The sequence below is a fragment of the Ammospiza caudacuta genome, chromosome 22, assembly GCF_027887145.1.
Source record: "Ammospiza caudacuta isolate bAmmCau1 chromosome 22, bAmmCau1.pri, whole genome shotgun sequence".
NCBI classification, from domain to species: Eukaryota; Metazoa; Chordata; class Aves; order Passeriformes; family Passerellidae; genus Ammospiza; species Ammospiza caudacuta.
In genome coordinates, this window is record NC_080614.1 from 5965311 (window position 1) to 5990702 (window position 25392).

The 25392-nt window shown below is 39.5% G+C and overlaps 3 protein-coding genes across 3 annotated transcripts; all 3 read left to right on the forward strand.

Annotated features, from left to right (window-relative positions):
* Positions 1 to 567: 567 nt before the first annotated feature.
* Positions 568 to 7082, forward strand: LOC131567294 (arylacetamide deacetylase-like 4). The gene is made up of 4 exons (XM_058818869.1): positions 568 to 777; positions 3019 to 3235; positions 4145 to 4208; positions 5291 to 7082. The coding sequence occupies exons 1-4, from the start codon at positions 622 to 624 to the stop codon at positions 6066 to 6068; spliced, it is 1215 nt and encodes a 404-aa protein (XP_058674852.1). The 5' UTR covers positions 568 to 621; the 3' UTR covers positions 6069 to 7082.
* A 6316-nt stretch (positions 7083 to 13398) lies between these two features.
* LOC131567308 (arylacetamide deacetylase-like 4) lies at positions 13399 to 18986 on the forward strand. The gene is made up of 4 exons (XM_058818882.1): positions 13399 to 13607; positions 13973 to 14189; positions 17103 to 17166; positions 17480 to 18986. The coding sequence occupies exons 1-4, from the start codon at positions 13425 to 13427 to the stop codon at positions 18252 to 18254; spliced, it is 1239 nt and encodes a 412-aa protein (XP_058674865.1). The 5' UTR covers positions 13399 to 13424; the 3' UTR covers positions 18255 to 18986.
* Positions 18987 to 20580: 1594 nt separating this feature from the next.
* Positions 20581 to 25147, forward strand: LOC131567306 (arylacetamide deacetylase-like 3). Its single transcript, XM_058818879.1, has 4 exons — positions 20581 to 20757; positions 22903 to 23119; positions 23497 to 23560; positions 24278 to 25147. The coding sequence occupies exons 1-4, from the start codon at positions 20581 to 20583 to the stop codon at positions 25050 to 25052; spliced, it is 1233 nt and encodes a 410-aa protein (XP_058674862.1). The 3' UTR covers positions 25053 to 25147.
* The last annotated feature ends 245 nt before the right edge of the window (positions 25148 to 25392 follow it).

Here is a 25392-nt window from a genome sequence, read left to right on the forward strand (position 1 = left end):
GAAAAAAACCCAAACAAAAATCTGCTGCTGCAGGAGAAGAGCCATTGAGGAGGATGAGGCAAGAACAGCTGTCAGACGAGGCTGCAGCTGCCTCTGGGTCCACTGGACTCAAAGATGCAATGTCAGCAGAATCCAAAATCTGCCACACAGGTGATGAAACATGTTTGTGACACTGAGCCTTGATTTCAATAAAAGTCTGAAAAAGTGAGGCATGGAGGCATGACGACGCAAGAATCTGGGCAGCTCAGAAGATGATTACCAAGAAATGCTGTGCAGGAACTCACAAATAATAAAGACTTGCCTGTAACCAAAAACCAGAGAGACAGAACAAGTTTTTATCTTCCCATAAACTGCCACTACACAGTTTTGCTGTGATGGGCACAGCCTTGTTCCTGCAAATGTGAAAACCCTTGTGCAAGCCTCTCCCACAACTAATTGTTACTGTCTAATTGTAGGTTGGTTACCACATGTTTTTATCTTCCTATTGGCATTTTTAAAACTGGATTATAACCATGATGAGAACAACTAATCCTATGCCTTTACCTGCAGAAGTCTTAAAGTCTGAAAAAGGGGGAGGAGGCCACAGCTGGTTCCTTCTCAGGCTCCTACCAACACAGCAAGATGGAACTTCTCTTGGCCATTTTTCTTGCTGTTTTGACTGGTATTGTGGCAATTGCTTTCTATTATGAACACCCCAAAGCAGAAATTCCTCATGGAATCAGTGAGCGCCGAAAGCTTTATGTTCTTCATTACTTAATGAACTTTGGGCTTGGTCTGGTAAGTAAACCTTAATTAAAGCTTGAGTTTTGAATTCTATTTCTGTTAGAGGGATAATGGTTTGGTGATGTTTTTTAAAATCAATGTTTAAATAAGTTGCAAATATGCAATTGGACTGATTAAGTGATGTAAGCAGATTCCTTCAGCTGTGCTGGGCATAACAGACTCCCCTCTTTGCTATACAGCACCAAAGGCAGTATTTGTGAAAGCTAAAATTGGGCAGACTGTGCAATTCCCAGTTTTTTCCTGAAGGTCTGTGTTTTAGCTTTTCATGCCTGCTGCCTCAAGGCACTGCTGGAAGGCTTAGAAGGTAACTTGCCCTGTGTATGTGGAATTTCTGCTCTGTATAACGCCGTGCCTGCTTACAGAGTGAGCAGCTAAATGATGTCTGTGATCTCAGCTCTTCTCTGCAACTCTGTCATTCTCCTCCTGAGGCATCTGAAGAGAGCTGCCACATTCATCATCATTTACCTTTCAATATGCCTGAACAACTTTCTTCTTTGAGACAGTACACATAATATCTAAAGTGGCTTTCTGTGTCATTGCTTTTGGCACATTTTTGATCCAAAGCTATTTCCTCGCTTTTCATCCTTGTTTCTTTTCAAAACTAAAACATGACATGCACTTGTCTTTCTGCTTCATCAATCATCCTGAATTAACTGTCGCCCCAGTCATTTAGAAAACCCTTCTGTGATACCTAGACTAAGCTTCTTTTAGTTGTTTAAACTATGAAAAAAACCTGTTCAGTCTTTTTGGCTCGTGCGTGACATTTCACTTCAATTCCATGTTCTAATGTTGTTAATTCTTCCGTTCTTTACCTGCCCCATTGCTTGGTAAGTTTTGTTTGAAGTCAGTGAGCTCGCAAGAAGGTGACTCACACCATGTCTCTGGCGCCACACCCAGGCCTCCACACTGCATTTAACTGTAATTTTTAACTTCTGATCTTACAATTTTGCATCCTTTCTGCTGGCCAGTGAGAGGCCAAGCACAAGCACTGTCAGACACTGCCTGAAAGGAGCAGAGAGATAAGGACATTAATGGAGGGTTAAAGCAAAGTTTAAATGCGAGTAGAGTTCAGGTCATGTAGCAACTCCTGCTATGGCTGTTGGGCAAATTACTTGTGCCAAATTCTTTCAAGGGCTGACAAGCCATGAAGTCAAAACTGCATGGAAAATTAAAGTGTACAAGTATATCCCGTGTTCAGCTGGGACAAAAGGCAACACCAAAACACTGTGGTTGATAAGGTCTCCCAGGACTCCTTTTTTTCAGTATTTTCAAGACAAAGATGATCTCTTTATATTCCATGCAGATATAGCTAATTGCAGGTTTAACCTTTACTGTTACAAAATTTTTAGTGTGAGGAAAGAAAGTACCAGAGGGAAATTGAAGAATAAATAAGTAAAGTTGTTTTCCCACAGATAAGGACCAGGAGTTCTACAGAAGGAATCTATATCAGACTATAACTTTGCCACAAGACAATCCTTCCTGTGTATGGGATCAGCTCTGCAGATGACCTAAAATAGGATACCTACACCAAATTTAACTGAGCCACATGAGGTCTGTGAAATATGAGGTGAAAACCACAAGGGCAGGTTTTTAGGATCTAAGCAGTGCAGACCTTTATATGTATAATTCTCATTTAAATGCATATGCATGAATAATGGCAGCACAACAAACCCATTAGAGATGTCTGCTGTGGAAGTAGTGCAAAATTGAATCCAGTATAGTGGAAATACAGTGATACTATCTCATATTTTTCATTTTGAGCAGGAATAGATTAGAGCAGGCTACAAGTGAAACAGCTTATAGCCATGCAGATGCAATGGAGTAGATGAGCCCACAGTGACATAAGAACCTGAGGCTGAGTGTTTAAGTAAGAATCAGTGAGCTGTGAGATGTTCAAGCCTGGGTTCAAAGCTGTTCTTGGTCAGAAGGACAGAGATGTGGTAGATTGTATGGATCTTTTTTCCCCTCCAAGTCTGGGAAACAAAAGTCTTGGCTATGTTTCTTCATCCAAAGGTAAAGTTTAAAATACTGTAACTACTGTCTCTGTATTTTGTTCAGGCACATGGTTACTGAAACGCCTGACAAGGTGAAGTATTTGACACCCTTTATCTACTATTGATAATTTGATGTTTTCCTACTGAATTGACCATGGAGTTTAAAATTTTTCATTATCAATCTCCAGGTTAGATAGAAACTTACACTAATTTGGTCTCTTGTGGTTTCTTTTATTACCAGGCAACATTTTTGGACAAAGTAGGTGTAATCTCAGAGGTCCATCTCCTCAGGGTTATAATGGAGACAATACCACCATTAAAGGATAGTCGTCTTCTTATCAAGGACTTAAGGTTTGAAAGGGTTAAAGTGAGAATTTACCAGCTAAAAACATCAAACAAAAACCTAAGAAGGGGAATTCTTTATTTTCATGGAGGAGTTGGCCGGTTTGGAAGTATCCGTAAGTAACATTAATATGAGCTATAACTGCGTGCATCATCCAGAGTGGGTCAGGAAAGGCACCACAGGCATCATCTGGTCCCACCTCTCTCCTCCAGCAGGGCCATCCCACAGCACAGGGCACAGGATTGTGTCCAGACAGCTCTGGAATATCCCCTGTGAGGGGCACTGCACAACCACACACCACAGAGTTCCTGATCTGATTTGCTATATCTTAAATTATAAGAGTTAGTAGGTTTAACATTGTAAATTTAAAAAAAAATCAGGACAGCAGAATCAATCTACTTACATGCAATAGGCATCATGTTAAATTGTCTTTATATAGATTGCATATCTAGAATGGTCTCTGATAGTTTTTAATATCTATTTTCTTCCTCTTTATGCTTAGGATAAAAGTTGAAAATCTCCTTAGAATTTTATTTCTTACCTAAAGCAGCCAGTTTTTGTTCACAAGTGTGTGCAAGCTTGTATATGTGTATTGTGCTGTATGTCTTTATAGTGGAAAAACAAGGAAAAAAACACATTTTGGAATGTGAATGGGAAAGAGATGAGATGGTGCCTCATGCACAAGAAATATTCTTGTACTGGATTTAGCAGACTTTTTGTTGTTTTTTTTTTTAAACTATTTTGCCCCTTCAAAATCACTTTAAAAGTGGCAGCGGTGGTGCTGTCTGTAACTTTTCAAAGAGGGAACCAAGACACTGCATTCGTTTAAATTCCAAGTTTCTTACTGGCCAGAAGATTCTCACAGCTGTAAGGAGAGGGTGAGCAATGCCCAGATCTGACCATGCCACATGCTACACATGCTCTGTAGCATTAGCCATGCAAGAGAGAGAATAATTTCAGAATATTTTCATTCCATTTATTTTTAAAGCAAGTAACAATTCCAGTGAACTTTTCTGTTTCACAGGGGCCTACGAAAGAAAGTGCCGCTATTTCTGCAGGAAGACCAATTCCGTGGTGGTGTCTGTTGGGTAAGGGGACCCAGCCCAGATTCCGACCCTAGGTTTGCAAGCCTTTGCTGCAGTCAAGCTCCTTCTGAAGTACAATCAGTACCTATCCTTAATGATCCCATGCCTTTCACCAGCACTAATTCCTTTCAGGAAGAATTAGTCAACTAATCCCCAACTGTTTATTTCCAAATGAAATCCATTACAGTGATTTTATAATTTGTAGCGAGCACTAAGTCATAAGGATGTTTTTGTTTTCTAGAGCCCTATTCAAACCACCTTAGGCTCTTTCTCTTGAAAGTACAGTTGACCAGAACACCAAATAATTCCTTTTAGAAGTTCTGAAAAATACAAGAACCTCATGAGTTTAACATAAGAGGTTACAAGCCAAGCTTGACATATCCACTCTCAAAAGGAATTTATACACTTGACTCCATTGTCTTAAATTTTTCAGTAAATTATACTCACAGGCATGATGCATTTGCATGAAGAAATGGAACAAGGAAATCCACATTTAACTTGTAGTCAACCTGAGATGACCATTAAAAATATTTCTCTGATTAGCTGTAATACTTTTTTAAAAGAAACAATGTCTAAAAGTCCAGGCAAAGAGTTGATTACAATTGCACTAATTGCTATTTGTATCCTAAAATACTTGAAGAACCAATAACTCATTGATTCTGTTTAAAGAATTCAGCTTCCAGAACACTGAAAACCTTTCAGATTTTCATTATCAATTTTCTATGCTCATATTTCCTATGCTCATATTCTCTAACAATTTGTTGTTAAATGTTAATTTTCTGACTGGAATTAATGATAACTGATTGACACACCTGCCTTGCCAGCTAATTCCAAAAGAACTCTCATGTGCCTTCAGTCACAAGATAGGTAAAGTATTTTGCAAAGGTAGAACAGTGTACTAACTCTCTCAAACATGAACAGTAGCAAATAATACATCAAAAGCATTAATTTGGGGGGAATTCTATTGCTGCAATTATAATCACAGAGTATTTTCCTATCTTTTGAGAGAAATAAATGAATGACAAGATTCCATTGGGCCCATTCACTAGAAATGGCTGTGCTAAAACATTTTCACTCTTATTTAGGTATCGTTTAGCTCCTGAGCACCCATTTCCAGCCCAGTTTGAGGACTGTCTCACTGCTGCCATCCACTTTCTGAGGACTGCACAAGACCATGGAGTTGACCCTTCCCGTGTTGTCATCTGTGGGGACAGCAGTGGAGGGACACTCACTGCTGCTGTTGCCCAAGCACTGGTGAACAGAAGAGACCTCCCAAAGCTGAGAGCACAAATCCTAATATATCCTTTCCTGCAGTGTGTGGACTTAAATTTGCCTTCTTATCAGCAGAACAAAGGAGTCCCCATTTTGCTAAAGGAACGAACCCTTGTTCTTGGATTGAAGTACGTTAATGTGGACTTGGGCATCATTGAAGAAGTATTTAAAGGCTGCCATGTTTCAGAAGATAGGAGACTGAAATATCAGAAGTGGGTGAGTCCTGACTACATCCCTCACGAGTTTAAAACAAGAGGTTACAAACCAAGTCCAATATATCTACCCTCAAAAGAAGTCTGTGAAGTCTCTGAGCCCATGTTTGACCCTGTTTTTTCACCACTGTTGGCTGAAGACAATGTGATTGCTCAGCTTCCCGAGACTTTCATTTTGACCTGTGAATTTGATGTGCTCAGAGATGATGGACTGCTGTACAAGAAAAGATTAGAGGACCATGGAATAAAAGTGACCTGGTGCCATCTGCAGGAGGGGTTCCATGGAACAGTGTTCTTAGCACTTTTTGGTAAGGTGGTAGGATTCCGCTCTGGAGCTAAAGGCCTGCAAAAGATTGTAAGTTTTCTAAGACTGTTGTAAAATTCCATTTCTTGCTTTCTTTTCCTGATTCCTTTCTCTTTTTGCTTACAAACTTATTTTTTTAAATCCTCAATTTTCCTTTCCTTAAATCATCACCTTAAATTTCTGCATTGCATCTGTGTTCTTTCTACCCACTAATCTGATTGCATGATGGCCTTTGCCTAATTTTCTCTCAGGAGAGGCAAAATCAGGTGAATTTACATTTCTTTCCTCTGCCAGCTCTTCAGTTCTCTCTTGTAGCCATTAAAGATCTCATCCTTATAGTTTGGGGTTTGCAATGTGGTCTGGTTCAGTGAAGTTCTGGTACTATCAGAACACAAACCACATTTGAAAACAAGCTGGGGCAGGTAATAGGGTGTGGATCTACAGGATCAGTATATAAAGAGTATGGTTGAAGACTTAAGAAAGCCTGTATCTGGTGACAGCTCCATTTGAGACAAGCTTAAAAAGAACTGAATGTAGCAGGATAAATGTAAACATAGACACAAATGAAAGAAGGGGAAGAGAAGGAGAGGAAGAGAGGGAAACAGCAGGCCTGGAACTACAGATGTTATAACAAGTATTGGTTAAATAAAACAACGTCTATTAAAAAAAATGCATATACATTTTATATATAGATAATAGATACATGGGAATGTAAAGTATTATCAGTTCCTTTACAAAGTGTAGGCCAGCACTGCCTGATGCAGGAAGGACTCTCCCTTTGAGAGACAGTGTCAAGTGCCATTGGGGAAAAAGGAGAATGATTGAGAAAATTAAAAAAAAAAAAAAATCAAAGTTCAGCAAAGTTCAGGTCAGTCTTAAAGTTTGTTTACAAGAGCAAGGAAACCAACACAAAATAAAATGGCATTACAAAACCGTAAAGCTATTTTCTCAGAAATGACCTCAAGTCTTGCCAGAAATGTCAGTAAATGTTTTACTTACACCATTCTGAGGTGAATGTATAATTGTAGAACAGTGTCATTGTTTCAGGTTTTGTTATAAACTTATGTCCTGAATTAAAATAACTTATGATGCCACTAGACTCGATTATCTCAAATTCTTCAGTAAAATCTACTTGGAGGCAGGATGCATTTCCATGAAGAATCAAAACCAGGGTGAGGATTCAGTTTTACTGACAGCCAAAATTTCTGACTGTCTTTGGTTAAATTAACACCTGGAACACTACCCCCACTGAAATTACCACCATTCTTGTCAGGGAAATTTCTAGCTCTATAATTTTCCAAGAATATTCTCTGTATCTGATATTACTCTGTGTGTTTTCTGCCCCCCACTGGATCATTTGAACTATAACCAAAAGCAAGGCTGCTGCAGACAGTTATGTAAGACACATGATCCAACAGAATACACCCTACAACCAAGGGAAGGGCTTTCCTGCAATGCTCTGCATGGCTATTTACACTCAGCATATGAGCAAAGAAAGCCTGCCAGAACAATATGAATTACATTTAGTTACACTCACACAGTAGTCAGGAAAAAGGGGAAATTTTATAGGGATATTCCCTATGGCATCTCTGAATGAATACAATGCAAGCAAGCATAAAGCTCAGAAAATCTCCAGTGTTTTCCTGATTTCCAGGCACACACTAACACTGTTGAATGCTGTTGTGCTGTTGAATGCCTGTTTTCCTGCTTTCCACATGAGCAACCCATGCCACGAATGCTCACATGACACCAGTGGCAGTTTGTCCATAAAGTGATAGAGCACTACATTCCTGACATTAAAATACTCAATGAGTCAGACTGACACAAAGGCTGACAGCTGTCAAACCTCTCATGGGTATTACACCCCAAAGACCATCTGATGAAGATATTACAGATTTATTTTTTTTAAAACCCAGAGAGCTCCTGAGTTATTGATGAGTTTTTGCCTATGAAGAACTTAGGAAAATACAACGTTGACAAGTAAGTTTCCTTAGCTAGGGCAGTTCCTTCCCATCTTGACAAAACCCACTAATTCATTCCTCAAGGGAGGAGGGTGAGGTGACTGAGGTGGTAATTCCCTCCTGAGTTTGCACCCTGAGTGAAGTGACAGCCCAAGCTGCCCTCCACACAGGAACAGGGTGGGGACAAGGCTGGTCCATCCAGAGCTATTAACCCCAGAGAAGGTGGGCATGAGCCACATTTCTTTAACTGGTCTCTAGAATTTGCCCATGAGCACTGTAACACAAATAAAAGGATCCAGGAGTAGATTGGAACACTGTCAAAACCTGAAAACCTGTGAGAAACCTGAAAACCAGTGAGAAACCTGAAAAGCAGTGAGATGCTGGGAAGCTCAGCGCAGCTGGGAGGGCCTGACACTTTGAGCTGCTCTGTGTGACAGGAAGATGTTGAAGGAAATGAAGGAAGGGAAAGCAAACTGCCCTGCATCATTCCATCACCAGATGTCAGCACCAGCTGAGTCTGTAATAACCTGGAAAACCTCTCTGTGCTCTGGCACACAATGTGAGTACCTGAAACACATTACCAAAGGTCAAACTGTGGTTTGATTTCAATATTTTACTGAACTTGTTCTTATGCCTTCATAGCCTAAAGCTTTCTGTTTAATAACAGAGCACATATTAAGACATAACAACTTTAGATTACCCATTCTAACCAATCAAGTTTGGAGTGGTGAATTACAGAAATTTACAACTTCAATTATCCTCTGCTTTGTTGTCTTCACATCACCTCTTTATACCCCACTAGTTACAACTCAGATACTGCAGCATTTTTAAAATAAACAGGAAATTAGAAAACATTCCAAGTTGATTAGCTCTATTATTTATAAATAATGTTATTTAACACTATTCTCTGCCTATGATACCCATTCTCTGCATTGCTCAGGCAGAATCCTGCAAACTCTGGCTGTTTTTATTGCTGTCTTCCTTGTCTCAGTTATTCCCTGTGTTTGCTGATTCCTGTGAGACTGCAGACACTGCTAACCTGAATATCTGGGATACTGAGACTCAGACAAACCTGGCCATGGGAAAAGAAGGGCAGTTGAAGTTGTTATATTTACCTTCAAGCAACTTCTGATTTAATAAGATTCATTTTGATGTGATGACCTGCCATGAAATCCCAAGTGGATGCTCCAGAGCAGCTTTTTGGAATCCATATGTATGGAGCAGAATTCATTCACTCTGAGGAACAGAACTGCACAGTAACAGAGACACCGACATCCAACAATCCATCCACATTTCCCAGTGCCGCTCCACAAAAACCCTCCAGTTAAATAAGCATTTCAAAACTGCATGTGCTCTGAACTGCACAACACAAGATCTGAATTTCCATCACTGAATGCCAATACATAACATTTGTTGTTTTTTTTTTTTTTTTTTTTAATACAGTACAGCTTTTTACTCCAGAATTTGTTTAGCAGCTGTTTAGCCTAGGAGGTATTTGGAAGGGACAGACTTCAAAGAAGAGAAGGCAGAAAGAAAAGGCTAAAATAAAGATTTATGCCAAGTGCAACGTGGCTTTCTGTTGTAAGAGCAAAGCATACAGGAACTAACTACTTATTTGGGTGGGGAGATGGAGATAACAAGAAGGGAGGACACTGAAAGGTAGGTAGGAGGCAGCCGAAGCAAATACACAGCACCTCTAAAAACCACTATGGTACAACATGTACTAAGCTGTAATTTCTTAATGCTTCTTATTGTCACTGTGAAGGGCATATTAAATCTATCTCACAGATCAGAAGACCCAGGCTTACAGGTATGAAAAGCTCTGAGTGCCTTCAGTCAGTTGTTTGCATAATGTGAAATGAAGAAATGTGAACTGAAGTATGGCAAGTTCCTCCCATGCTCGAAGTGATAAAAACAAAGTCAGTTAAAGTACTCTACAGATTCTAATTGCTCTGCTAAATTACCTAGAGGAAATAAGAATAATTTTTAAAAGCAAGGCAAATTATATATACCAGAATGTTTCACTTTGAAATGAACATTAAAAAAATAAAGAACTCTATTAGAAGCTATTATTTCTGGGTTTAAATTTTCTTTGTGATATGTTATTTTTTCCTGTTTTCTGCTTCCTGGTTATACCTGCTGGAATCAATACTCAGTCATCACAGCTGACTACTTTACAATGCTTCAGTTACTCATCATAGGATTTCCTGTGTTACACAGAGAAACTCTGCAATAGTCAAATGACTGCAGGTTAGCAGTGCTGGAAACAGCCTGCAACACAAGTGAAATATGTTGTAATGTTTTAGAAAGACTTCACAAGAAAATCAATAACTCAGGACAATCACAGAATTCACTGGCACAACTCCCCTGAGTATTCCTGCCTTGCAGGGTGTTGGGTTTGTCAGCTCCTGCCTCTTCCACTAATACTTAAGGGGAAGTTGATGAGTTTTACACATTCTCAGCCTACAAAGCTATGTGTGAAGCTTTAGAAAATCCACAAAGCTGAATCTTGGGAAAACCTGCAAAGACCACATTTCTTTGGGTAGGTATCATTATTGTACTTCCCCTTCCCATCATTATTATAACTATTAGAAATATGCTGAAAAATCAAGAAGAGAATGGATTTTAGAATGCATAAATGCAGGCTTGCTGATGAGAAAATGGGAAGCATTTACCCAACTATTCTCAATTCTGTACTCATCAAACTCCAGCAACACCAAGTTCAATGAATAAAGAATCATTTTATGAGCTCTGAGGAGCTGTTTTATAACAATAAAGAACCACATGAGGCTCATAACTCTCATTACAATGTCAAACTCCACACTGTGATCATTTTCTCTGGTTTAGTGGAATCTCATCAACCTTTAGTTAGGGCAAGTGTGTTCTCATCAATAGGTAAAGACTTTGTGGAAGTTGGGGTTTGGGGATGAGTTTGCTGAAAAACAAAAATATGGCTCTAGCAAAACACATCAAACATCCACCATTTAAAGAACAACCTCTCTACTGCCAGATAGAGAAGAAGCCTTTTTATTTGTGAAGATACAAGGCCCTCATTTAATGCAGTGGATTAAAATGAAATAAAATTCTTTCGATATTTACCACCTCAAAAACAACTGGGAAAAAAACCCACTGAAAACCTCACTGACTGTTTTGTAACAACTTGAGAATCTGACACTGACCATAGATTTCCTACCCATCCTGTGGGTACAGGAATGGCTGGCCAGACTGGAAATAGATGAAATATATGGAATATAAAGCACCAAGTGTGATCACACACTTGTCAACATAAACGTTCCCAGAAGGACCAAGCCGCTCTCAGACCATGGGATTTGCTTGATTCTGGAAAAAACTTGGACATTGAGTTAAAAGGACAAGGAGGTACAAACAGCACAGAGCTAGAACATGCTGTAAGTTCACATGCTGAGTATACTCTAATATTATAATATATTAAGAGATTAAAACATTAGGATATTATTTTGAAACATTGGTTCACCAACATTTCTTTAACAACAGAAAGGCTGTAATGCAGAACTGAAAGATTTTTGTTCAGATTGTCATAACTGTACAAGAGATTCTGTAAATAACTGCCAGGGCCTAACAACAAAAAGCAAATGAACAAAAAACTCCAAACTGTCCCTTTGTAAATTTATTTTTAAATAAAAAGACAGTAAAGCAATATTTCCTCCTACTCTATCAGGTCCATCAAGGTTTCGAAACAGAGGTGGCATGTGTGAGGTGTTTTGGTTTTGATTAAAGCTGATTAATTACTGACTCACTGAATAGGAGAAGAAATCTTGTGTCAAAACAGTGTCAGCAAGAGCTCATAGAGGTAACAGCAGACAGACATGTGCTCTTTGGTATAAGGCTTTCATAATCTGATCACTTAAATAGCAGGTGTTTAATTGCCTTTTGTCACCTTTACAAGTTTCATTTACTGCCACTGAAGTACTAAGTACCTTTAAGAATTCTTTTATTCTTGATTAAAGGTTCTTTAGAAAGCACAGAAATTGCTTCCTCTGAGGATTCAAATATAAGAAATCATCAAGCATGCTGAAATACAAGATTCAGAGGTGATATCCATGTGAGAATTTATTTCAGGATATTCTGACTGATGGCACAGACATCAGAAATAAGCACTTAGGTAAACTGTGCTGTTCTTACAGGAATATATGGCAAAACAAAGCCCAATCCCCAGAGGCTGTGCCATAATATCACACTACAGGGAAACATTTCTAGAACTAATGACCACAAACACCACTGGGCTGCCCCAGCTGTGCTGCAGAGCCCTGTGGAGAACATCTGATGAGCTCAGGACAAGCTAAGCACTGGCCATGGGCATCTGGCTTTGGCTTCAATACTCTGCAGTCTAACATTTTAACTACTTGTATCCTAAATTTGTGCTATGTAGAAGGAAAAGGCTCCAGATCAGCCAATCTCAGCGCAGAAAAGGCTCTAATGATCTCCCTATTTCACAAACCTTGGCACAAATTTATGATGTTGCTTCATCCCACACATCCTTACCTTCACAAGCCAATGTTGTGCAAATCAGCTGTCAGTGTTGCTTTGATTTAAATATTGTGCTAATGAAACTAAAGACTAATTCAGTTTTCAGACTGGAATTCCACTTTAAAAGCCAAGGCACAAAATGTTTGGCAGCTGTAAATTATAAATTGTGCAGAAAACATAATTCTAATAAGAAAAACACAAACCAGAAAAATTACTTCACCAAACAAGTGCCACCAACTGTTACCAATTCCTCACCAATACATATGTATTCATAGTGCCTCTACACTGAACTGCAAACAAGAATTACAGTGAATATGAAACTCTGAGGATTAATTGCTAAAAAGCTTTTACCAGCAGCAACAGTGGCTTCAATCCACAAACAAACTCTCAAGTGTCTGGAGAGACCTTTGTGTACATTCAGGCTTGCACTGATTTTAAACACAGAGCAAATATACTCTTATTTAAACAAAAATTAAACCATGAGTGTGTCATTCCCCTATGAAAAAGGTTTTTTTTAAACTTTTTGTATTTGTATTTGAGTATTTTTCTTCTCAGAGAAGTGTATATATGCTTTGATGACAAATCCAGGTAGCCCCACATCACTAAAATTTAACAATGTCCATCCAAAATGAATCCACTACAAACCAAAAAGACCATCTCCAAATCAAGGCCCCTCTGAATAATAATTTCTCCTTATTAGTGAAAAGCTCATCATATTAATCACTTCCATACAATTTGAATCCTACCTTTTGAAAAGGGTATAAAGAAAGTACCCAAGTGTTGTGAATAATATCATTAGCAAAAGAAGGGTGGAGAAAATTGCATTACATTGCATTGCAACATTAATAAACATTTAATTTCTGCATATGAAGTGAGCACTCAGTCTTCTGTGAAGACACCTTAGATGCATTTGAAAACAGGGCTTAACCCAGTTTTATAGCATTCACTCCTGTTCTGAGGTGAAATGGCATCTGTTTATACAACTTTGGCAATTATAGGAATGTTTTTTATTTCTCCTGTTTTAGTACCAGCACTGTTTTGGGGAGTTGTATTATATGATTTTTTCAACACAGAACTGCCACCTGGAATTGAGCAACCTCTAAAGCTTCGTGTTTTCCACTCCTTGATGATCACGACCATGGTCGCGGTAAGTTGAATTTCTTAACCTGGGGATTTCACTTTTGCTTAGGTAGGATATTTGGGAGCAGGAGGAAAATGCCTTACTTAAGGGTTAAAAAAAAAAACAAAAAACAACCAATTCATGCTCCTGAAGCCTGTAAGCATTGATATATGAATTCAAAACATGGTAAATTAACTCATAAAATTAATATGGCTAATCTTAAAAGCTTCTTTAGATTTTTCAGTCAAACTGCAGCCACTTTATGCTGTTTTATATGAAATTTTAAACAAATACCCAGATGTACCCTGTACATATTGAACCGCATGTACATAGAATAATGTACTGTTCAGAGCATGTTACTCCTCTTCTTCCAAATTCTTTCTTTTCAACAGGGAAAGATTTTGGAGAAGCTGGGGATCTGCAATGATTTAACCATACTGCGAGCAGCGGTCAATGGGATTCCTCCATGGAGAGATTCCAAACTGCTTATCAAAGATCTCACAGTAGATGAGGTACCCTTGAGGATTTATCAGCCCAAAAGCCCACCCACTGGCAAAAGAAGAGGAATTCTCTATTTTCATGGAGGCGCTGGCACATTTGGGAGCATTAGTAAGAAATGGGCAAGTTTTATTTTTCAAGTCAAATCCAAACCTTTACATTTTTGCCTTCAGGCATGTGTCAGTCAATGTCTGCCCTGTCCTCCTCAGTGTCATCAGTCTTTGCTCAGCACAAACTGGAAAGTATTTGTGGAATGAATAGTATTGTGTTAAAAAGCATCCCATCTCTGTTTCCTTTGGGGAAGAGATCCAGAAACCAGTGCTTAGCTGAGAGAAGAGTGTTATGAATGAACAGCATTAGTATTAAATTAGTTGGAGGTGGAAAATGGACAGAGGGCATTTGTGTGCTTTGAGTTTGTGGCACAATAAAACACCCATCTGAAGAGTTCCCTCCCTCACCCTGCTCTCAGCTCTCAGTGAGGGATGCTGCTCTACTAAGACTACCCTATCTTACATAAAATATGTAATATGGGTCCAAGGAAAGATTTAAATAAATTTTAAAAAATCTGTGAATAAACTTCCATTCATGCAAACAAGGAATCCAAATGAAGGAAAATATAAATAACGAAGGAGCAATTTGGGGAAGTTTGATTTTTGTGGTGACATGGCACAGGATACTTGATTTCTTTTCCAGAAAGGGAGACAGCCCTTGTCTCAGCAGCTGGGAGTTCAGCTCCCTGAACTCTGGATCTCCTTCTGAGCTGCTAAGGCTCCAAGTGCCTTCTCTGCAAGCCAATGCACCTAACATTGAAATTTGAACTTCATTCCAGGGGTCAGGCAGTGCAATTTGAGGGGTTTGAATCCCTTACTGTTTCAAAGGGTAGGTCTGCACCATACTGGGCAGACTTGAATTTCCTGGCATCCTTCAGCCCCGTGCAGGAATCACAACATAACTCCTGTGCCATGGGTTCCCCTTTGCACAGATAACCCACCCTGCTGTACTCAGGGCACAGGAGCCTGGGGGGAATGCCAGGCTCGTGTCTAGAGCTAGTCTGGGTGGCAGTGTGGACTGCAGGCTTGGCAGGCTCTCTGTGATCTCAGTGGCAGGTGAATTCCTCTCACTGGAAGGATAAAAAACACCACAAGTTGCACAGTGAGTCCCTGTTCACGTGACATGGCTTGATGTAACAGCCATAGCTGTACACAGAGAGTGGGACCTGACCTTTGGCTTCAATTCCTTTTGGTGTTTGATAACAGGAAAACAACAATGATGACAAGCTTTCAGAAGGCCTTTGGGAATCCCCAGCCGAGCAAGCCTGAAGTCTGCAACCAGCAAATTAGCAGATGCTACACTGAAAAGAATCAGTGGACAGATAACTACGGCTTATTCCTCAAATGCATGTCATACTTCTTAAATCCTAGAATTGCTGAAGTGTTTGGGTGGAAGGGACCTTAAGTATCATTCCAGGTCCCCACCATGGGCAGGGACACCTTCTGCTATCCCAGGCTGCTCCAAGCCCTGTCCTACCTGGCCTTGAACATTTCCAGGGATGGGGCAGCCACAGCTGCTCTGGGCATCCTGTGCCAGGGCCTCATCAGCCTCACAGCAAAGAATTTCTTCCTAATATCTAATCTAAACTCTTTAACAGTTTAATCAATTTAAATTTTTAAAGTCAGCAAATACATGAATAAAGGAGACTGAGTGGCTAAAACCCACTTTGATTTCTAGAAGATTCTCCTAAAGAGGCTACACACCCACGACACAAGAGGGAAGATCTTTCATTTGGATGACAGCTGATTGAAAGAGAGAAAAATGATGAGTTATGGGAAGTTCCTGTGAGATTCCCATAAGGAGATCTGTACTGGGAGCAGTGCTAATCAATTTATTCAATCAATTCATTCAAACAGGGTGATGTGGTATTAAACCCTCTGAGGGTCATAAATGGATGGCTGAAAAACTGCAGAATATTTTTATGACAGCAGAGGATCAGACAATGACAGGAGAAATGGCGTGTAGAGAAGTCAAACAGATGAACAGAGCATTCTGACCTTATAAATGAAGCAATGGGCTCCAAGCAGGAGCAGGAAGGAGCTCTTGGTAGTTATGGTAGGAAGTTACCTGAAATTGTTGACATATTGCACAGTAGCTGTCAAAAAGCAAACAAAATGCTAGAAATTATTAGTAGGAAAGGAAAGACAAAACAGGAAACTTTTTTATGCCACGGTAATAAATCCATGGTATATCTAAATACAGTATAGTGCTTATAGTTCTGTTTCCCACTCCTCAAAAATGATAAAGAAGTACTGGAAGGACTTGGAGAGGCTACCTAGGTGAGAAAAGTGCTTCTGGGCAGAGAATATGTGAATGAACTATGACTCTTCAGGCTGCAAAAGGTGCATAAAGACAGATACATGAAGTGACTACAAAATCATGAGAAGCAAGGGAAGTTAAACAGGGAAGGATTTATCCACCATTTCTTACAGTACAAGAATTCCACCATGTGGAAGCAGTGAGTGCCAGGTACAAAAGGAGCAACTAGAAATGGCTCCTCACATCTTTGTAAGCAAGTGAGAGAGCTCCTCCTTGCACAAAGCTGTCATGGTTAAGGTTAGAATCATGGGCTTAACAAGTGGTTTGGGTAATTCACAGAAGAAATACTTATCAAGGGTATTGGGTCTCAAAGGAGCACGCTCAGCCTCACATTCCCGTATGCTCCTTATTCCTGTTTGTCCTCAGCTTACACTCTCTCTCCTTTTGTTGACCACCAAGTGAGATGTGAGACCATACCAGACAGATTTCTGGATTTCCACAGTATCACCATCCTTACATGCTTGTGTGATGCCCTGAGAGCCACTGGCCAACAGAAAATGGATTAATGTGTAAAGACCACATTCCATAGCACGAGTTCCTTATCAGTCTCATCTTGCAGTGCCTTCCACGTAGCACATGTTCAGGGATCTGTATTTTCATTTCAAAAGGATATTTGATTTTCAAATCATAATTTCTGCTGAACTTTCTCTCTAGGAGCCTTTGAAAGAGTATGCCGATATATGGCCAAAAAATGCAACTCAGTGGTTGTGTCTGTTGGGTAAGTGCAATTTTGCCATAGAAGTATTTATGGGAATACAGCTCTCAGTTGAAACTCTTCTGAAAAATATGCTGAAAATATTTACTGTTTTAGATCATATCCCTATTTTTCACTTAAACCTTTCATTTAATTTAGAAATGTGCTTGTAGGCAAAGTATTCTAAAATAGCTGTAGCATCATTAGTTTGGCCTTCCAATCTATATTAGTTAAACCCAAATATAATCTTTAAAATTAAAAAAAAAGTCTGTATAACTACCACAGCAACTGCAAACAACAGAAATTGAATGTTTGTAACCCCACTTTGACATTTCAGGTACCGTCTGGCTCCTGAACATCCCTACCCAGGGCAATATTTTGACTGTCTCAATGCCACCTTATACTTCATGAGGAATTTGGAAGAGTACCACGTGGATCCTGGTCTCATCATCATTAGTGGTGACAGCTGTGGGGCTAATTTTGCCACAGTTATTTGCCAAATACTGCTGAATGACAGAGATCTGCCAAAAGTACGTGCTCAGGTGCTGCTTTACCCAGGACTCCAGGGGCTGGATTTCCACTTGCCCTCCTACCAGCAGAATGCTTTTGCCCCCATGTTGTCCCGGAAGATGATAATCTACTTCTGTTTTCGTTACCTTAACAAAAAACCCACATTTTGGAAAGAGGTTCTACAAAACAGCCATGTTCCTGATAGTATGAGACACCAGTATAAGAAATGGGTAAGTGCTGACCTTATTCCTGATGAATTTAAGGTTAGAGGCTATGTACCAACCAAACCTGCATCATATAAACCTGAAGTCCATGAAGCTATCAAAGAAATTTTAGCAATGACATTTTCCCCACTATTAGCTGAAGATTCCATTATTTGCCAGCTCCCTGAGTCCTTGATTGTGACCTGTGAGTTTGATGTCTTGAGGGATGATGGTCTGTTATACAAGAGGAGACTAGAGGAAAATGGTGTTCGAGTGACCTGGTATCATTGTGAGAATGGCTTCCATGGAATTTTAGCCTTTTTTGGCTATGGGATTTTTTCCTTTTTATCTGCAAATAAGATAATGGACAGTATTGTGAATTATGTAAACAGTTTATAGAAGTATTTTTTAGAAGAAAGATACAAGTCATGCAGTATGTCTATGAATTTATACTTGGCAAGGGATATAAACACCTTTCATTTATGGTTTGGATTTTGACTGCATTTTGTAGTTTCTGATTTCTGCTTCTGTAGTGACTCTCAAACAAATGTTAAGATTATTTGAATTTTCTAGTTCAAATAATAATAATAAACACTCTAGAAAATATTCTGTAAAAACATACCAATAAGACTGACATGAAAAAGGCAAGGCATCCTGTTTGACTAAAACTACAGCAATTCCAGTTTCACTAAAACTACAGCAATTCCAGTATCTTTGCATGGCTGGCACACACTGAAGGCAAGAGACAAGAATCTCCATGAAGATACTTCAACAGCCCAGAAATGCAGAAGATAACAACTGAGGTCTGCTTTGGCCCTTGTGACAGACAGAGGTGGTGATGGTATCAGATGGAGAACTCAGCTACTATGAAGTCTTACAGCAGACACTGAAATTGCAGCCAAGAATTTAATTTCCAGGTTTAGTTTCTACAAAAACTACACTGCTCCAGAAATAGGGAAGTCAAAAGGAAGGCTCTTGTCTGGAGCAGGAATCCTAAACTGCCACTAGCATGAGTCTGATTTTGTTTGGGATCTGAGAAATGATGTTTCATTTTGGAACTTCATTCTCAAACTGGAATCTCTGAACTTCAATGAGTGTGTGGATGTCAGAGAAGTGCAGAGATGAGACTTTTCCATAATCCTTTTTTTCTTTCAAGATTATCTTATGCTCAAGGCTACCTGTTCTGCTGTGTTGAAAAAAATTTGAAAATCATGTAAAGAAGGCAGAGAAGCACAATTTTATCTATATTATCACTGTAATGTTATGGTGATTCTGTGATGCTTTCAACAACAACAAAATAAAAAACCTGCACTGCAAATATTTCTGTAATAAGAGTGAGAGTTCCATTTGCTAAACACATGAGTGAGAGTTACATTTGTTTAACACATACTGACTGACGAACAAAACCGAGACCCCCCTCCTGTGGTGAAAGGAAAAACAACACAGACAGGCAGAGACCACAATGCTGCTGCTTTTACCTGGTCACATCTGTGCTGTGGTCAGTAATTAATCTACCAAACAACTGGACATAACCACACAACTGTGAAAACACAACACAAACTGAAATTCCTCAAACACCACTGGATGGACTATTTTTTTTTTCAAATTTGGGCTGTTATTGATGTTTGAAACAAGGTTTCCTTCTACTTCAGAATATTTTATTTATTTTATGATGACCATGTGCCCTATTAAAAACAATCAACTTCCCACTAGAGAAACAATATGAAATTAAAATTTTATAAAGTTTTGTGACTAAAATAACATGGTACTTTCCCCCATCACTTATAATTTGACTTTACAACAACAAATAAAAAAAAACACCCAAGTCTCCACATTGCTACCTAATAAGTTTAGATTTTTTACTTTTCTTTTCTTTTCCCATGAATTTGCAATTTAAATGTTCTGACAAACTAGTTGTTTGAAGAGCTGCAGGCTTAGATTCACGATTAATTTATTTGCATCATTTAAAATACACCTCCTCCACATTAGCACAATTCTACTCCTCAGCAAGAGCAAGATAAAGCAGTTTGATTCAGAACTCTTTAATCACTGGTTATCTTAAGTCGTTCTCAGCTGTATTTGTTGCATGTAGAGTTACTGAAAGTTACCTGCTACAGGGTCACCTAATTATGAAGCTAAAGTCAACCTCCTGTGGCTTTTTAAAAGAATATTCTTCTGTTAGAAGAAAGCACAAATACTAAAAATAACTGAGATTTGGGTAATGACAGAATTTTCTAATGCATCTTTCCAAAGAGCACTGGTGACAATCCCTTTGGCCCCTTTGAGGGACAATCATCACATGCAGGTTCCCACTCATGAGGAAACTCTCCAGATGGGTGTTTTATAGTGCCACAAACTCAAAACACACAAATGCCCTCTGTCCATTTTCCACCTTCAACTAATTTAATACTAATGCAGTTCATTCATAACTCTTCTCCCAGCTAAGCACTGGTTTCTTGCAAAAATTCCAAAATGCTGCTGGCATAGATCTACTGACAAATCAAGGACTTTGACCAACTTATCTTTTGTGAGATAACAGGAATGGGGGGGAAAGAAAGTGAGAGAGGGAAAGATACCTGCTAATGTATTTGTGAACGGGAGGAGAAAGGTTTTTACTGGAGCAAACAAAGAATCAGGAAGATTAACAAAGAATCAGGAAGTAACAAGACAAATATATATTGGAAAGTCAAATCAAAGACATCTCAGATCCCTGCAGTTCAGCATAATGGCAGCTGTACTCACAGTGCTGGTGTTATTCTTAGCTGGTTTTCTTGCTGCATTTATATTGTTGGTCATAGGGGCAATTAATTTTGATTTTTCCAACTCAGAAATTCCTCCTGGAGTGACTCAGCCTGCAAAGCTCCGGATCATTCATATAATTTTAATATGCACAGCTGTGGTGGTAAGTGAACCTGGGGTGATTTTTGGGGGAAGAACAGAGAACCTGTAGACTTTAAACTTACTTCTGTGCTAGAAGCCTGCATGGAATTATGTTCTGGAGAGCAGAGCAGGGCATTGCTGTCATGCTGCATGTTTTATTGAGCTGAGTGTTGCTGAAGAAACTTTTGCCAGACTTCTGACACTGCACTGCTCTAATCCAGTCCTGCCCAGCTCTATCTGAGGTGGTACCTAAATGCTGCCCTAACACAAGTGTGTGAAAGTCTCACTGTGCTTCTGCCCTGACTCCAGCTGACCTAGCAATCATTTGATTTACAATGTTTATCCATGTTGGATCATTTGTATTTCCGTTCTTGGCTCACACTATACCAGATGTCTCTGGACTGTGCTTTCAAGCTTTTCGTGGGCATGGGGATGAGAATTCTGTATTTATTTTGAATATGAAGTGAGAAGCTGAACATTTCAGAATTGGCCTTGGGAAGGAAAAGTTTCTGCCACACAAGTGACAAAATTAGGTAACGTTGCTCAAGAGGAGCTGAAGGAATTCTTCTGCCCAAAGCACATTTATATAACTCCTGCAGCAACTAAGCAGGATTATATGATGGGAATGAGGGGCTCTGACCAGCCCAGCTTCTCCAGGTGAAGCAGCTTGTAAAGTGTGTGGGAAGGTAATCAGTCTCCAAGAGCAGCACTCAACATCTGGTGAGCTCTGCTGACAGAGGAGCTCACTGAATCACAGGTATTTCTGTGTAATGATAGGTGATGCTCTGATGAGACATGGCATCAGACAGGAGGTAACAGAGGTTGTGCATATATTTACTAAATTAATGTAATGGAATATCTGCAAAGAGATACAAGCTATTTAAAATTTAAAAAGGAAAACAAAGAGGAAAAATTTCTCTGTCATAAATATTCTAGATTATGGTCAATCATAGTAAAGAATTCTAGATATATATATTCTAATGTTTTGGCTGCGCAGAAGTTGTAATTAGAAAGAGATTATATCACTTAAGCAGCTGGAAAAGCCAGTTCTCTTTTAATCATCAATCCACTGCCCACCATAAACCAGCCTTGTATGCTGCAATGTAAGCAACAGAGGGTGAAAGAAAACAAACAAGTTGAGTGTAAAAGTTAAAATATCCTTGGTATTGTTCCATTCCTGCTTGGAAAATAGCAAATACAAAAGAATAGATCATTTTATCATACAACTAGAGACACTAAGACTAGTTTCTGTAAAAATTTAAAATCGATACATTGCAAAATGTCTTAGTTTCTTCACGAAATCTTTCCTGAAGATCAGGCATGACGAATATTATAAATATCTTGAATTGCTGAAAACAAAAGGCCTTTTGTAGATAAATATATTGAGAGTTATGACACTACTGACAATCCATGCAAATCTGGCTGGCTAATAAGAAATATTCATAACAGAATCTTGAGTAATATGAACTTGATCCAAATATTCCTAAGGACCAAAGTACCGACTGGCATGGCTGAACAATGCATTTCAAAACAGAGGAGATACTCTTTTTTAATGCAAAGTTCTGTTGGAGCACTAGCTCTGATTTGTATTCATTTTCTGGTACCTGGCATGAGTATCCCTGTGGCACAGAGAATGAACAGAAGTTCATTCCTACTAAATATGTCAGGATCTTTTTGTCAGTGCATGGCACACATCAGTGAGACTTAGGAAATGATCAAAAAGCAATTATCAAACATATTCTTAACTTAGTCAACTCTACTTTGGGCAAGTGTCTGTACCATGAAAATCAGCACCAGAATAATCATCTTTTGCTATGTTTTTACATCATTTGGGGGGGAAGGATAGAATAACCAGTGAAAACCAAACCTGCTTTCAATGTTAGGTAAAGGACCTGCTGAGGAAGCAGAGGATCCTATCTCACCACTCTGTTAATGTTGCATTGTTTGGGGTTCTGCTCTTTGTCCATGTAACTCTCTCATAACCCCTCCTGATGCTGCTGTTACTTGTTCAGTTTTCTCCTATACCTGTACAACTCATCCATTAGTTTATTACTGCTCTAAAAACACATGACTTAGGCACTGTGACTTCACTGTCCACACAATTCCTTTCCTTTGGAAAACACAGGGTTTCCTGAGTGAGCTCTCTGTTCTCTTTGCCTTTGAACAGGGAAAGATTCTGGAAAACTTTGGCATCTGCACTCAGGTGAGCTTTGTGAGGTACATGCAAGGAAGAAAAAGTCTGGGGGCAGACCCAAAGCTCTTCATCAAGGATCTGTGGTTTGACAAAGTGCCTGTAAGGATTTACCAGCCTAAGGCTCCATCTGCCAGCCAAAGGAGAGGAGTTATGTTTTTTCATGGAGGAGGATGGGTATTTGGAAGTCTTGGTAAGATATCTACCAGAAATATTTCAGTTAAAGAAATACATACTTCGTAAAAAGTAAAGTTGGTTGTTTCTTGATCTGTAGCACTTGCAAACTTTGAATATACCCACAGGTTCAATCTCATAATTCTTGTTGCCAGAAGAAGGCATCTGCCATGGATCATATGATTTTTCTTACAGGACAATGATATAAGGGGAAAAAATACTGGAATAGGAAGATGAGAAGGTACAAAAGAACTGAGGACCTTTGTAGGAAGCAGCAGGGAAAAGTAGAGAGCATTACCATCTTGCAATTCTTTGATTTCTCCAATAGATAACATCTCTTCTCTGGAGAGAAAATGCTCCCCAACCTAAACCCAAACCCCACCAAATCTCTTTCAGAGACCCACGAAGAGCTGTGCCGCTTTATTGCCAGAGAAAGTGAATCTGTGGTTGTATCTGTGGGGTGAGTCTTTGCTCATGCTGATTCTGAGAGATGATTTCCTATAGTGTAAATATCACCTCCTGTCCCCTCAGTCACAGCAACAATCTTAGTCAGAGAAATGTCTTTGTGGGACTTCTCAAGTCTGTGATTTACAACTTCATTTGCTGTTGCTTGGAGACAACCGAAGACTCACTTGGGCTGTTTTCACTGTCTGATTACATCACAAATTACACTTTGGGATATCTAGCTGGAAAATGAAGTTTTGAATGAATATTTTCAAGTTCCAAACTCAAAACTGATTGCAAACAGATTGTAAGCTATGTGATCTCCTTAACACTTATTCAAGGAAGGCCTGCTTGATGCTTAGAGAAGCAGAGTGTGAATGACAAGCTAATACACGATCTAAATACTGGCATAATGGTTCGGATTAATAGGATATGTAACAAAGATACAAATCAGAAGTCATTTATGTCCAACCCATGAAAAACTGAAGCAGAAAGTAACTAAATGATTGTCAATAAAACCTACATTTGTTGTTAAAGACCCAAGAGACATCATAAACAGATTATATCATAACAAAATAATCTGCACCACCTCATCTTATTGATGGTAATGCTATGGAGAGGAGACAAGTAAAACTATGCAGAAATCAGGGTGTTCCTGGTTGCAGGAACCAGGACTTTAGCAATACATTTAAAAGTCATATTTCCTTCTGTTACACTTGTCTGTGTGTCCCAGGTACCGTTTGGCCCCTGAGCACAAATACCCCGCTGCCTACGAAGACTGTCTGAGCGCCAGCCAGCACTTCCTGCAGCACCTGCAGCACTACGGCGTGGATCCTGCCCGCGTCACTGTCTGCGGGGACAGTGCTGGGGGCAACCTGGCAGCTGCTGTCAGCCAGACCCTGGCAGGCAGGTCAGACCTGCCCAGGCTCCGTGCTCAGATCCTCATCTACCCAGGCCTGCAGGCCCTGGACTTCAATTTACCGTCCTACCAACAGAACCGGGGAGTCCCTCTGCTCTTCCGGGAACGAGCTGCTTTCTACATGTTGCAGTATCTGAATGGAAGTGCAACAAAACTGGAGGAGGTCTTGAATGGTTCCCATATTCCTCCAGATATGAAATTAAAGTATCAAAAGTGGGTGAGTCCAGACAACATCCCCGAGCAATTTAAGGTCAGAGGCTACAAACCACGTGTGCTACTTGACTGCTCAACTGAAGTTTATGAGACAGTGAAGAGATTCTGTGAGCCCACGCTGTGCCCACTGCTGGCTGAAGACACAATTATCCAGCAGCTGCCGGAATCTTTCATCCTGACCTGCGAGTACGACGTGCTGAGGGACGATGGCTTGTTGTACAAGAAGAGGCTGGAGGACAATGGGGTTCCAGTGACCTGGTACCACCTGGAGGATGGATTCCACGGGATCATAAACTCATTTAATAGTGGCTGGTTGTCATTTCCAGCTAGAAAAAGGGGTCTTGACAGCATTGTGAATTTTCTAAGAAGCTTATAGCAACATTTTTCTTTGTTTCTGTAAGAACTGCCAAATTTCTGGTCTTTTATGCTTCTAAATTCCATATAAGATGTTCATATATGACAATTTTTTAATAGGCATTTATGCCAGTGTGATCACCATAAAAGACATTTCAAGAATAATTTCTTTTAGTGCTGTTTGAAGTAGTCCATGTGCAGTCTGCCTATTTTAATCATCTGTTTGGACTAGACACTTGTCCAGTACAAAAGCTGCTCTCTCAGTACATATAAAAGATGCAGTAAAATCTTTTAAGCCAACATCTGGTCTGACCTGTTTTATTCAATTACAGTCAATGATTTCATACTTCCTAGAAGTGTGT